Source organism: Epinephelus lanceolatus, chromosome 12 (assembly GCF_041903045.1).
Source record: "Epinephelus lanceolatus isolate andai-2023 chromosome 12, ASM4190304v1, whole genome shotgun sequence".
Taxonomy (NCBI): Eukaryota; Metazoa; Chordata; class Actinopteri; order Perciformes; family Serranidae; genus Epinephelus; species Epinephelus lanceolatus.
In genome coordinates, this window is record NC_135745.1 from 32,790,562 (window position 1) to 32,804,713 (window position 14,152).

The 14,152-nt window shown below is 40.5% G+C and overlaps 1 protein-coding gene across 1 annotated transcript; it reads right to left on the reverse strand.

Moving 5' to 3' along the window:
• Window positions 1–4,713: 4,713 nt before the first annotated feature.
• On the reverse strand, window positions 4,714–6,885 carry LOC117272487 (ras-related protein Rap-2b-like). The gene has a single exon (XM_033651440.2). The coding sequence runs from the start codon at window positions 6,501–6,503 to the stop codon at window positions 5,955–5,957; it is 549 nt and encodes a 182-aa protein (XP_033507331.1). The 5' UTR covers window positions 6,504–6,885; the 3' UTR covers window positions 4,714–5,954.
• Between the last annotated feature and the right edge of the window lie 7,267 nt (window positions 6,886–14,152).

Here is a 14,152-nt window from a genome sequence, read left to right on the forward strand (position 1 = left end):
AGGTTTGCCTGTGGTTGGACGAAGGCAGAGTGATGATTGACCTTTATTTTATATTTTATGTTTGTCATTGTAAGTAGTTTTATCTGTATTTTAGTAGACTGAACGTAGTAACTCATCTGTTGAGTTGTGGTGATATAGTTGAAGGTTTGGTGTGTCACTGGTGGTTTGGGTGATTTTCTGTTGGAAAATGGGTTTATTTTATGCGTAGTTTTGGTCATCCACAGGCCTATATATTGATGCGACACACCCTCTGCAGCAAGACACTCAAACTTCTAATTGCTTTTATAAAAGTGCTGTCAGGGACTCTAAATTTAATAAAAGCCTGTTATGGCATTTTGACCCACACTGACTGTTGGCTTTGTTATTGAAGGTCACCTGTAGTTAGATGAAAGTGAGCTGGGGTGTTGCATACAGTTGATATCTCTACCACACACCAAAACAAACTGGACTGATAAATAGCACTACAGGTAACAGAATAAAATGTTTTTTTTATCTATTTTGGTGTGAACTGTCCTTTAAATATGTTTTCATGTTGTTTTTTGTGATGTTTACTATGTGAAGCAACAGACTGTAGCACTGTGGCCAAGGCAAATCCCCTCAGGGCCAGTTAAGTTTACTCTCTTTTAAATTCAGTCCTGCAAACGGACAAATGTACTTCATCAGGATCATGTTTTAGTATCTGCATATACACTTTAAAACTAATACTGCTGTGGCTGGTTAAGATGGTTGCTTTTATTCATTCATTCATTTTCAGTAACCACTTATCCAGTTGAGGGTCGTGGGGGGGCTGGAGCCTATCCCAGCTGACACTGGGTGAGAGGCAGGGTACACCCTGGACAGATCGCCATACTATCACAGGGCTGACACATAGAGACAGACAACCATTTACACTCACACCTACGGCCAATTTGGAGTCACCTGCATGTCTTTGGACTGTGGGAGGAAGCTGGAGTACCCAGAGAAAACCCACGCTGACACAGGGAGAGAACATGCAAACTCCACACAGAACGGACTCCCCCACCCTAGATCCGAATCAGGAACCCTCTTGCTGTGAGGCAACAGTGCTAACCACTGCACCACTATGCCACCCCTGGTTGGTTCTGACTAACATATATTGAGTTAGGTGGCTCACTATATAAATCTGTATTAAATCTGTGTAAATTTTTTATTCATGTTTTACACATTTGCACAGAATATTGGAGAGCTTTAACATTTTGAGTCTTTGAAAATAATTAAAATCAAACCATGTGAGAAGTTTAGAGAGGAACTTTCTCTTCGACTGTGAATGACTCATGACTTCATGACAGGAGGCAACTAGACACTGCTCTTTTGCAATGGGTCACAAGCCAAACAGGTTTGATCTATAACAGTGCATTGTATTTTATAAGCTGATCATATGGGGGGGGGGGGGTTGTAATATGAAGTCTTAATCTAAAAAATGCAGTAGAGTAACAAGCACATTCCCCTCTGAAATGTAGTAGCAGAAAACATAAATACTCAAAAAATCAGTAAGCAGTGACAGTCACACTGCTCTTGCTCACTCTAGTCATTTAGTTACGTAGTGTTTTACATCTGTGAAGCAAAGTGAACACTTTTACTTGATAGTATCTGAGACCAGTAGCTAAGCAACGAGCTCAGTTTGACACATCTATCTTACAGTTTCTTTTGTGCTCTGTTCCCTTTTTTATCTTAAAAAATGAAAATGATCCACATGTCCTCAGATACTGCAGGATTTTTGCTTGTTTTTGTGATGACGACCAAATGTTTGACCCATAATAGTGAAAGTTAGCATGAGCTTTACATGTGATTCCTACCTATCTGCATGTTACAACAGCCACTATTACTTTGTTTAACTTCTTGTGTGTGTGGATGAGAAGCTTCGTCCATTTTAAAGGTGGTACAGTTTTCCAATCAGAAAGACACGAAGGCCTCCTACTTAAATTAATCATCAAAATAACATGCGCTGTATAAAACTGGGGTAATTTGCTGTGATATTAGACTTGGACATAGTTGCTCGTAAAATTCCAGTCATCTCTTAAAGGAGATGAATGAATTACTGCACAGTGCTTACGAGTTGTAGCTTCGATAACCAGACAGTTGTAGCTACTGCAGATAGCCAACATGAAAACAAAGTAAGCATTGCTGGACGCATTGAAGCAACCCTTTCACATCGGACCTGAATGGTATGAGCATGTCCTGAGACTGAATTCGGTAATCTGACCTTGAATCTCTGTGGTTAGAGGCACGCATGAGGCAAGCAGCTCATTGGCTGGTCTGAGGAGCGGCTTACCAAATACCAGTCTACAGTATGTATGGCTGATTTAATTTGGCTGCAAACAGAAAAAGCCCTCTCTGTCCTCTGCTACGCAGCCTAGAAAACATGCGGCGGGAAGAGGGGAAACAGCTCTCCCCAGCAAAACACACTTACTGGAAACCCTACCCACTACCCAAACAACTGGACTGAGGAGTGTTTTATTCACATGGGCCATGATCGCTTACTTAATCATACTAGCAAGGTGTTGAGTGCGATTTATCCTCAAACAGTAAACATTTAAAACCTGCAAGTCTTTAAGTTTTTGTAAACAAGTGTCAAATATAGCATCTAGTGCAGTGCTGCGTCTATTACCACGATATCTAAATACCAAGAAAAGCCCAACCCAATCACCAGCATATCATACATTTGGACATTTCATATGTTGTGGATATGTTGAAACTTTATGTTTCTTTACATTTCAGTTTTCAATTTTATGTTGTGACAATGCTGTGGTTGACATTTGGTTAGGTTAGGCACAACACCCAACTGTTTAGGGTTAAGAAAAGTTCACGACTGGAAATGTCCTGATTTCTCTCACAAGATATCTGGTTTTAAGGCCACAAACACGATTGGAAATGTCCCAACATCTTGTTAAAAAATATTTACTTTTATCGCCACAAATGCGTCTGGAAACGTCCTGACATCTCATACAGGATACCTGGTTTTAATGCCACAAACATGATTTGAAATGCCCTGATGTCTCATTAAAAAAAATACCCTGTTTTATCCCCACAAACACAGCTGGAGAGGTGCAGCTGTCTTGTTAAAAAACTGGTTTAGTGTCACAAATACATCTGGAAAGGTCCCAATGTTTTGTTAAAAAATAGCTGGTTTTATCACCACAAACACGTCTGGCAATGTCCTGACATTTCTTACGAGATGCCAGGATTTAATGCCACAAACATGATTGGAACTGTCCTGATAAAAAAAATGCCTGGTTTTCTCATCAAAAAACACAACTGGAAATGTCCTGACGTCTCTTAAAAGATACCCAGCTTTAATGCCACAAACACAATTGGAAATGTCCCGAGGTTCCATTAAAAAGTATCCCGTTTTAGCATCGTAAACAAGACAGAAAATGTCCCAGTGTCCTGTTGAAAAATACCGTTTTATCACCATAAACACGTCTGGAAATGTCCTGATGTCTGATTAAAAAATCCCTACTTTTATTGGCACAAACACATCCAGAAATGTCCTGACATCTCTTAAAACATACCCAGTTTTAATGCCACAAACACGATTGGAAATGTCCTGACGTCCTGTTAAAAAACACCTAGTTTTATCACCTCAAACACGACCGGAAATGTCACAAAATTTCATTAAAAAAAACACCCAGTTTTATCGGCATAAACAAAGCTGGAAATGTCACAGCGTACCGTCAAAAAACACCTCGTTTTATCGGCACAAACAAAGCTGGAAATGTCCTGACGTCTCATCAAAAATACCCACATTTGTTGTCTTGAACAGCAGTCTGCTGTTTGGCAGCTGTCTTGCCTTGCTGTCACTTATATATATGTAATCTAAGCTATGTCCCTTTAGAAATACTGATATGATACATAAGAAATGCACAAATGAAACATATTTGTGGTTTGCAGAAACGTACAATGCCAACATGTAATTCTGGCGACGGGGGTGGAGAAGCCACAGCATGTCTGACACAACAGAAGACTAATAAACTGTCAACTAATCTGTTTTTTTTTTTTTTAAATTAATTGATTAGTGTGTAAGAAGTTCAAAAAGTACTGCAAAAATGTGCATCACAAGTGTGAAGGTGACGTCTTTAAACTTGTTTTGTGTGAAACCCAAAGATGTTTAACAGAGAAAAGCAGCAAATTCTCACATTGGTGAACCTGCAACTGCAAAAAATGTTGAAGTTTTTCCTTCAAATATTATTTAAAGGAATACTTCACCCACAAAACGACCATTTTTATATCAGTTAGTCATAATGTTCTACCTTTCATTTGTGAAATAGCTTTGTTTTTCTTGCAACTATATGAAAACATCAATAAAAAAACACAGTACTGGAGTCTGGGTTTAAAGAGAGCATAGAAACGTTTTAAACAGTATTGTTTTGGGAAGTACAATAGGACACATGAGACTTGGATTAAACTGTACTAATTGTGTGAGAATTTGTAAACGGATGCTTTGATATAGTTTCGCTGGTCCCCGATCGATCATTAAATAAAAATGCTCGCCCTTTTCCGTGGAGACATGAGAGATAAACAAAGTTCTCTCCACAAACTCAAGGTAACACATTGTGACTAACTGATTTACAAATGGTCATTTTGTGGGTGAAGTTTTCCTTTAAACTAATACACTGACAGCTAAGTTAGTGGATCAGTTAATGGACTACTTGTTTGAACATTCAAATTGTTTAAAGGGACAATCACATTCAAAGTACCCCAAAATGTAGACACTTTATGTTACCAGCAGAGACAAGCACAGCACACAGCGTTACGTAAAATGCATTTTGTATTACAAGTCTTTCAAACTGACAGGTGGATGGCAGCAGATTTCGTCCAAAGGGAGAATTACAATTACGTCAAGTCAAAAATGTCACTTTTTTTTTTTTTTTTTTACAAAAGAAAAACCTCTAGATAATACAGACAAACATGGCTTGCCATTCACTGAACCAAAATCCTAGTAGGTTAAAGTTACTCTGTTGTTCACGTCGGACTAGTACCTCGAGAAACGGCCTGAATCTGACCCTGAAACAGCAGGTTTGATACAAGCTCGGCTTCCTGACAGTAAAATAGGAAGAGGCTCTTCCCACTCTGACACCAAACGAAACCAGAATGTTCACTGAAAACTGCTAAAAAGTTCTGATTGCCATCAAGACGCACTGCAGAGGAAGTAGGGCTCATCAGTTGGCACAGTCACAGGAGTTTTCTTAGGGAAGGCACTTGACATGGGGGTCGTGGGGGTTCCCCATGCAGCGACAGAAATGCACTAAGGTCCTCGTTTTGTGCACACTGAGGAGGGACATCGTCAGCTAAGTGCAAGTTCCATGATAAATCCACTTTCACCAGCCCGGAGAAGGGGAAAAGAACAAAAATATAAAGTCGTAACACAACTCCAACACAGTCCACAAATACAGTATCTCTGCGCCTCTGGGGTCACACTTTGGGGAAATAAATTGTGGGGATCTGATTTGAATAACCTGTGCAAGGCTTGAGCGGTGATTGATACGTTTATGAGCGATATTTAAGCGCCTCCTGCCCTTTCATTTCAGCACAAAAAGACCCTAGAGGTGCCCTAGAAGCACCGCCACCTCCCCAACACAGATGGACCCAGCCCAGAAGATAAACAGTACAACAAATTAAACCGCAAAAAAATAAAAAAAAATAACAACCAGAGAAGAGGTGTCTCTCAGGTTTCACAATAAGACATTCCCATTGAGGCACATTTCCAGAGAAGTGTCATATACAAAGCTATAAAAAAATCCCAAAACATTCAAGTACTTTGTCATGTAAACACTTTTCCAGACTATAATACATAATCGATTGTTGTCGTCGTCGATTTGTGTTTGTGTGCAACAATAAGACAACAGTGTGAGGAGAGAGAATAGTTTTGCAAAAAGCCTGCAGGACAAGTTAGAAGCTCAAATTCAGCCCGGATGCACTGTTTGACTATGTTTGTTTTAGAGCAGGACACATGAGCAGCACTGGTCGCCACCACTGGGAACAGTGGAATAGTTCATCTGTCTGACTATCTCTGCAAACAGCTCATCCACTGATCCTTTATTTTTGGCTGAGGTTTCCATAAACGGGCAGTTCCAGTCCTGGGCCAGCGCCTTGCCTTCCCCGGAAGACACCTCTCTCTCCCCCTCCAGGTCCACCTTGTTTCCCACCAGGATCATGGGCACCCTCTCGTATCTCTTCACCCGGATGATCTGGTCTCTCATGGGCTTGATGTCCTGGAAGCTCTGCTGGTTCACCAGGCTGTAAACCAAAATAAAGCCCTGGCCGTTCTTGATGTACAGGTCTCGCATGGAGGCGAACTGCTCGGTCCCCGCCGTGTCCAGGATCTCCAGCACGGACGGAGAGGAGTCCACCTCGATCTCCTTCCTGTAGAAATCCTCTATCGTGGGGTCGTACTTCTCGATGAAGGAGCCCGTCACGAACTGGACCGTCAGCGCCGATTTCCCGACTCCACCCGACCCCAAAACAACCACTTTGTACTCCCTCATGACTAAGGGGTAAAAAAAATAGGCAGACACCTCCTTTTTTTTTCCCAGCGACGAAGCCTGCTCTGCTCCCACCCGCTGACCAGCCCCGATGTTTTCAAACCCAGCAGGCTGGGAAGGCTGCGCTCTCGCTCGGATAGGAGTCAAATCCCACGCCGGCAAATCCTCCTAACCTGCTGTGGAGCGCAGATCCGAGGAGAATGACCGCTCCTGGACATTAGCGTGGAAAATTAAAGCACATTTTGATGGCGCTGTATTGTGCAACGCTGCTGGGAAGCGTGATCGCTTCTCTCCTCTTGCATGGCGTTTCCTGCCCACATCCTCAGCGCGTCAAAAGCCGAGGCTCAGTTCCGTTTTCTTAAAGGAGCCGTCACCCGAAACCCTCAGTCACAGCCGTCAGATGACCGCACAGATACTGCAGCCGTGTGCATGTCTGACTGCGGCCCGGCCTGCTGACCTCTGTCCTCATGTAGCCTGCTTCCTGTGTGCACCAAAGGTCACTGCTCTCAGCCGACAGCATGTCCCTGTAGTTATGATCATTAGAGAGCATGTATGAGGTCATTCTGTAACCAGTTTGCATATGTCATCTTTTCTTCACAACATGGGCAGGGGAGTAGCACCAAATTCTGGGCCCTGTGCATAAGCAGTCTCTGTGGCCCCCCCAGCCTTCCTCTCTTGATCCATGTCACTCCCATCCAGCTTTTTTTTATTATTATTATTATTTAACAAATTCTTTCTTTCTTTCTTGGAACTAGGGATGTTCCTGGCGACTAATTTCCTGTCGAAAATTTTAATTAAGGCCAGTCGACTAGTTTAAAGTGCAACTTGCAGGTTAATTTTTTTTTAAAAATATATACATAACCTTGTCTGAACATTACCATATGAGAAGTTAATTCAGAATTTATTATGATTTACATGACATAAGGGCACAAATTCAGAGGAAAAAGTGGCTCTTTTTTAGCTCCTCTTCTAAAAACGCTTTTTTTTCCACATCGCCTGATACTACGTCACGAGAGGGACTCTGTGTCCTTGACCCTGCCTCTGTCCAATGTGCAGTAGTAGGTGGTAGTGAGTCTGAGCGGTAGTAAACTTGTGAGTTAGTATTTTTTCGGTTGTTAACAGTGCATTTCACCATTTGTGATTATGTCGAATTATTGTGTTTGTGCAGGTTGCACAAACTCGAGTCTGTCAGGACATCGAGTCCACTGTTTCCCGGACAGAAAAAGGAGTGGAGTTAGTTTTCGTGCTTGGGTGCATTTTGTGCAGGTGAAGAGGCGCAATTTCATGGCTTCATCTGTGACCAAAAACGCGGTCGTGTGCAGCGCTCATTTTGTTCCTGGCAGAGCCCGCCCGGCCTCACACATACCCTCGAGGCGCAGAGAGGGAGACCCGAGCCTCGGGGGTATGTGCGAGGGCGGGCTCCGCGGAGAGGGAGGCCTCCATGTTTGAGACGGGAGCGGGCGGCGTGAGGATTGATGGGCAGTGTGAGGCATGTTATGTCTGGTCTGGGGGTCAGATTCTCCACCAGAGCCCAGAAGGCATCCACCTCCCTGCAGCACATACTCTCCACAGCTGAGGATATGGGCTGGCAGTTCCCACACAAGCACCTATCACACAAAAATTTTTCAGGAAATCTTCGTATCTCTCTCTCTCTCCCTCTCTCCCCTGCGGACGTCAATACACCGTAATGCGGAGTTATAACACGCATAGCAAGATACGTCTGATACAAGCTGATATTTGCGCATAGTTGCTGTTATGGATAAGTAGCATTAGTTATCTAATACTGGCAGAACTATTGGTAGCTTTGTTAAAACCTAATACGTGATGGCAAACTTAATGTTGTGATGTAAACACAGCGTTAGACATCGTTAGCTAACGCTGGTCGCTCACCAAGACACCTGCCCAGTTCTCCACTGGTTCTCCTCACACCACAGCTCTATTTCTCTCCTGTGGCCGTTATTTCTCCGAACCCTGATCTGTTCCTGGTCTCTTGGACGCCTAGCAGGCTCCTAATTATAAGCCTGTGGGCATATGCATATGAATGTACATTTTCAACCTCTTCAGTCTCAAAACTAGTACTGGGATCCATGTTTATTAATGTTACACTCAATCAAACTCGGCCGGACTCCCTTACGCTACGTCACTTCCGGTTAGTTTTTAGATGTGGAAGCAAAATTCTCTCACAAAAACGACCCCAAAAGTTACTGTAGTGTGTATATGTTTTTGTTTTAATCGAGTTTCTACATCATTTTCCTACACATTTATTCACCATGGTCTCCAACCTGCAAGTTGGGCTTTAAACAAAGGATTATTCTTAAGTACTTGAACATATAAACAATATTGTGAACATTAAGAGCCCTTTGAAGCCTTTAATCACAGTCTTCAACAACCATGTCGGATTTTAAATGCCGCTGAAGTACGAGACGCATTGCGCCGTGTGGTATGAATGTGAACATGACGGCAACTCAAAAGTTAATCACCAAAATAACATCTAAAATAAATAAATTGCCTCTGAAATGTGGCGCACATTGATCCTTGCAGATTACCCGACAGAAATGATAGCAATTCACTTTAAAGTTCAAAAAACATCTAAATTATAATTAAATTTCAGCTGAAATGAGAGGCATTTTGCGCTGTGCAGTATGAATGTAAACCCTGCACATCTGACAACAACTCACTGAAGTTAACAAATAATATAACCCTAGCATTTTAAGTCTTGTGTGTGATTTATCCTGGCTTCATATGAGCAGAGGAAATCTCTGCTTGCCTCTAGGCTAATTTATACAATGTAAAATGCCATAGGCTTGTGCTAATAACGTTAGCATGTTGTATTTGTGTTTAGTATAAGACAGTTGTTTTGTCGGTGAACCTTGTGAGTTGTATCAGAGCCAAACTATGTGCCATTACCTTTGTTAAATGTTGCTGTTGTCCCTGGTTTTATATGAGAAGAAGAAAAGATTGCTAGCTGCTAGGCTAATTTATACAATGTAAAATGCCATAGGCTTGTGCTAAAAACATTAGCATGTTGTATTTGTGAGGTAAATGTGTCCAGATAAAGACAAATACATTGTCTGTGAATGCTGCAAGTTATAATGAAGCTGATTTGTGTACTTGTGTTTGAAATTGTAGCTATTAAGCCATGTTTAATGTGTGTTTAATGTGCGTTTTGGGTGTGTTTTGAATCAACTAAACTTTACAGCACTTCACAGAAACCCTGCCGCCGAGGCTTTGGTGGTACAGTAGGCTACACACTTTAAACATGGCGTAATAGCAACAATTTCAAACACAAGTTCACTTTCACATAGCTATAGGTGAACTTCAACAACGTAGCCAACAGTCAGTGTGGGTCAAAATGCCATAACAGGCTAATAATAAATTCAGGGTCCCTAACAGCACCATTATAAAAGCAATTAAAAGTCAGAGTGTCTTGCTGCAGGGGGTGTGGTTCACCAATCTAGAGGCCAGTGCACTGGAAGTATACTATCTGTGAATAACCACAACTACACACAAAATAAACCCCTTTCCAACAGAAAATCACCCAAATGAACTCCCACAGCATCAGCCACTCCCGTAACCGGAGGCCAACACCAACTGCAGCACCAAAAGATAAAAACATGCGTTAATAAGTTCAATATACTTAAATACAGCTAAAATAATTTACAATGAAAAACATAAAACATAAAATATAAAATAAATGTCAGTCATCACTCAGCCTTTGTCCAACCACAGGCAAACAATAAGCTGTTGGCAGACCCATGTTTTGTAAATGTCATTTTTGTAATAAAAAAATACAACTACTTCAATATTTACACTAAAAATACTTCAGGGTGTGTTTGCAATGAAATCTATGTAAAACACAAGGTCTGTTCAGCTCACCAGGCAAACATGTGCACAGGAGTGCTCACAGATCAAGAATGAAGCTCTCACACCTGTGCTCCATGAGTCTCTTAACAACTCAGGTGCTCTCACCTTGATTGGCCAAATTTCTCCTGGGTCCTAGTCATATAAAACCAGGGACAACAGCAACATTTAACAAAAGTAACGTTACAAAATTCAGCTCCATTACAACTCACAAGGTTCACTGACAAAACAACTGTCTTATACTAAACATGTTTTCCAAACAAGTATAGCATGCTAACATTATTAGCACAAGCCTATGGCATTTTACACAGTATAAATTAGCCTAGTGAGTCTTTACATTATTGTTTCTTACCTGTGAAATTAAAGTAAATAAAAGCCTTGTTTCCACTGAGGGAAATGGTTTCTCGTTATGGCATTAAATATTTGCAACAAAACCACACTTTTCATCCAGGCTTCTCGAGGGCTCTCCTCCCATTTGGGCCCTGGGTAATCAGTCCCACTTTCCCCCCACCATGACACCCCTGCACATGGGCTACTGGTGGAGGAGGTACTCAGACCTTTTCCTTGTGTTAAAGTAGAAATAGTTTAATTTTATTTATTGTATTTGATATAGACACCATTGTTGCAGTAGACTTGCTCATTTCTGCACAGGAACCTGATGCACTCTGTTGTAGCAAAATGCTGATCTGCAACACTTGTTCACAGGAGGCTTTTTAAAAAAGTTAAAATAGTAAAAAGAAAGAAACATCCACAAGTACATAGCCTACACAAAAATACACCCACAAACTGGCAAGGACACATTCACAAACACACAGAGATACGTCCACACAAAATACAAACTACTGTTGTGTCTGCTGTAACATTAAGTGTGAGAACAATGCTGCTTCTCTTTCAGCCACGATTTAACACCTCTATTAAAAATATTGTGTTACATTGCAGTTCAGTTGGTAGACAGTTCCAAAGTTTTACTCTTATTGTAATACTGCAGTACAGAAGTGCTCCTTTAAAATCTATTGCATTGAAAATGTAAACGGATCAAAAGCAGAACCCATAATGCAGATAAATGGCCCCTGTACTGTGTGTGCCTGCTATTTTGCTGTCTGTTGAGCTAATTATAGCTATTTTTATATACTGTTGGTAGTTAAATCTATGACATATTTTGCATCACATTTTATAAGATATTTATTTTGTGTGTAAAATCTTGATATGTACAAATTAATGTCGAAGAGTAAAGTATAATAAATAATATTCCCTGTGAATTGTAATGAAGTAAATATATGTTTTATTTTTAGGTATATATTTAATACTGCAATTACAGATGTGTTCAAAGATATATATGAAAACCTTGACGGACATTAACCCTTTCCTCAGTGAAAATATATTTCTATTTAATACTTGTTTTATTCACAGGTTTCCAACTTATCAAACGTCCTCCTACAACCAGACGGACCCTGCATCAGTTTCATTGTAACTGCATTTCAAGAGCATTTTCCATGTTATATTTAAATTGTTGCTGAATAAATACAGATTTAATGTAGCATGTGTCACATGATCTTCTTTATCTTTTAAGTGGAAACTGTAAAATGTGTTAGTGTGACTATGCATGTAACTTGTAAATGTTTTTTCATTTACTATTTTAAGACGTTGATTGAACAGTTACATTTAGACAACACATTCTCACTCCGACCTCGTCACATATTGACATTTGGTCATGGACTTTCCATGTGCATATACAACGTCCAAGGTACCCTGGGTGTGTTGGTTGTTGACGCTCTGGGACACCATGTCAAGTTCTGCCTGTTACATGTGTTGTGTTCTTTCAAAATACACTTCTGTTTTCACAGGAAATGTACCATTTACACACAGTCTCTTTCAAAATAAAAGCACTACGTCGGCACAACGTAAATTGACATTTTTTTCTTCCAGTAACAAAAACATGTGGTTAGGTTTGGGGATAAAAGAGCAGGGTTTGGCTTTATAATCTTACAGGAGGTGAACAGCGCTCTCTTGGGTGAAAGTTGGTGTTTCTTGGACCCATCCGCCACTACTCCCACCCACACCAGTCGAACTTTCGCCGCCTTAACTTTCGTTTTTCCATGACGCCACCGGGCGCCGTTAAACTATGACAGCAACCAGCTGCCTATCATGCTGACGTTAGAGGACACCTTTTTTCGTTGGTTTCTGATGCTGCAAGTAACTGCCCATGACTTAAGAGTGAGACTGGGCTTGTTTAAATCACGTTTCACTGGGATTTGCAATATTGACTTTCACCTGAGAAATTTGGACGTGATTTCTTAGTTAGGTTTCAAAATGACAACAGACTATTACTTCTCTATTCAAATCTCACTATTGCAAATCTCGATAAAATATGATATAAATGTATACGTTCACGTCTTTAAATAGTTGGTGAGAAACGAACCATTTCTGAATGTCTTTTTACTGGTGACCATAGAGGTTTGTTTGTTAGTACAAGTAACTCATATTTGCACTTAAGTAGGCCGCACTATTTAATGTACGTTGCATTCCTCTACTGACACCTTAATTTTTTCTTTCTTTGATGAGGGTAGGTGAGAATTGGTAGGCAATTTTGGGCGTGAGACAACCTTGGTTTACGTCTGGATTACAGACTGGCAAACACAACTGACAGTATGAGTAAGATACACATGCCTGCTGAACCTTATACATGCTGTGTTGACTTATAACACCTGTCAGCAGCTTTAACATAATACCCATCATTTATTTTATTATTTATATTTTCAACTGTGCAATTCTGACTTACTTGTGCAATAATTAGACTGTGCAATACTCTGGCATTATTACAGCATTTATACTGTACATTTCAACTAATATTTAATTCTTATACAATCTCACATTCGTAATTAGCACACTTATAAATCCCATTTCTCAGCATTTTCTCTGTGGTTATATTTAGTGGTACAATGCACACATTTTTACATATTTCTTATTTTTCTATTTTCTCTCTCTATATTGTATTAGGCTACTTATTACAAAATGCACACATTTTACTTCTAATTTCTCTATTTTCTATTTCCCTATAACTTCTCTATGCTTATATATATATATATATATCTAAAGGGCAACAGCAACACACAATTTTCCCACCAGGAATCAAAGTATTCCTGATTTTCACCCCTGATGTCTCACACGCAGTACAAGGGAAGGCATGCTGTGAGTTCATGTGGACCTCATTTAACCTTTTTATTATCACTTCTGACCCACATATTGCACGCAATGTCATTCAAACTGCCTTAAGCACAATGAATTTAACCTTGCACATCTGTCACACATCAGTCTCTGTGGAGCTGCTCCAGTCTGTACCCTCAAGGTGACGACAGTTGTTCACGAGGTTGTCGCTCAGATACAGTGTCACATACGACGTCCTAGATTGTCCTCTTCTCATATGAATAAGATTGAATATAATGGGAAATAAACACCTGCATGAGGGCATCAATGTTTATGTGTTAATAAATATTAAAGGGACAGTTCACCCCAAAATCAAAAATTCATATTCTTCCTCTTACCTGTAGTGCTGTTTATCAGTCTAGATTGTTTTGGTGTGAGCTGCCAAGTGTCGGGATATCAGCCATAGAGATGTCAGCCTTCTCTCCAATATAATGGAACTAGATGGCACTCGGCTTGGGGAGCTCAAAGCACCAAATAATAGATTGTAAAAAACTCAACAGTGATGTCTCTTTCCAGAAATCATGACCTGGTTACTCAAGATAATCCACAGACCTTGTTGTGAGCAGTTTCATTCAGGAACTACTGTC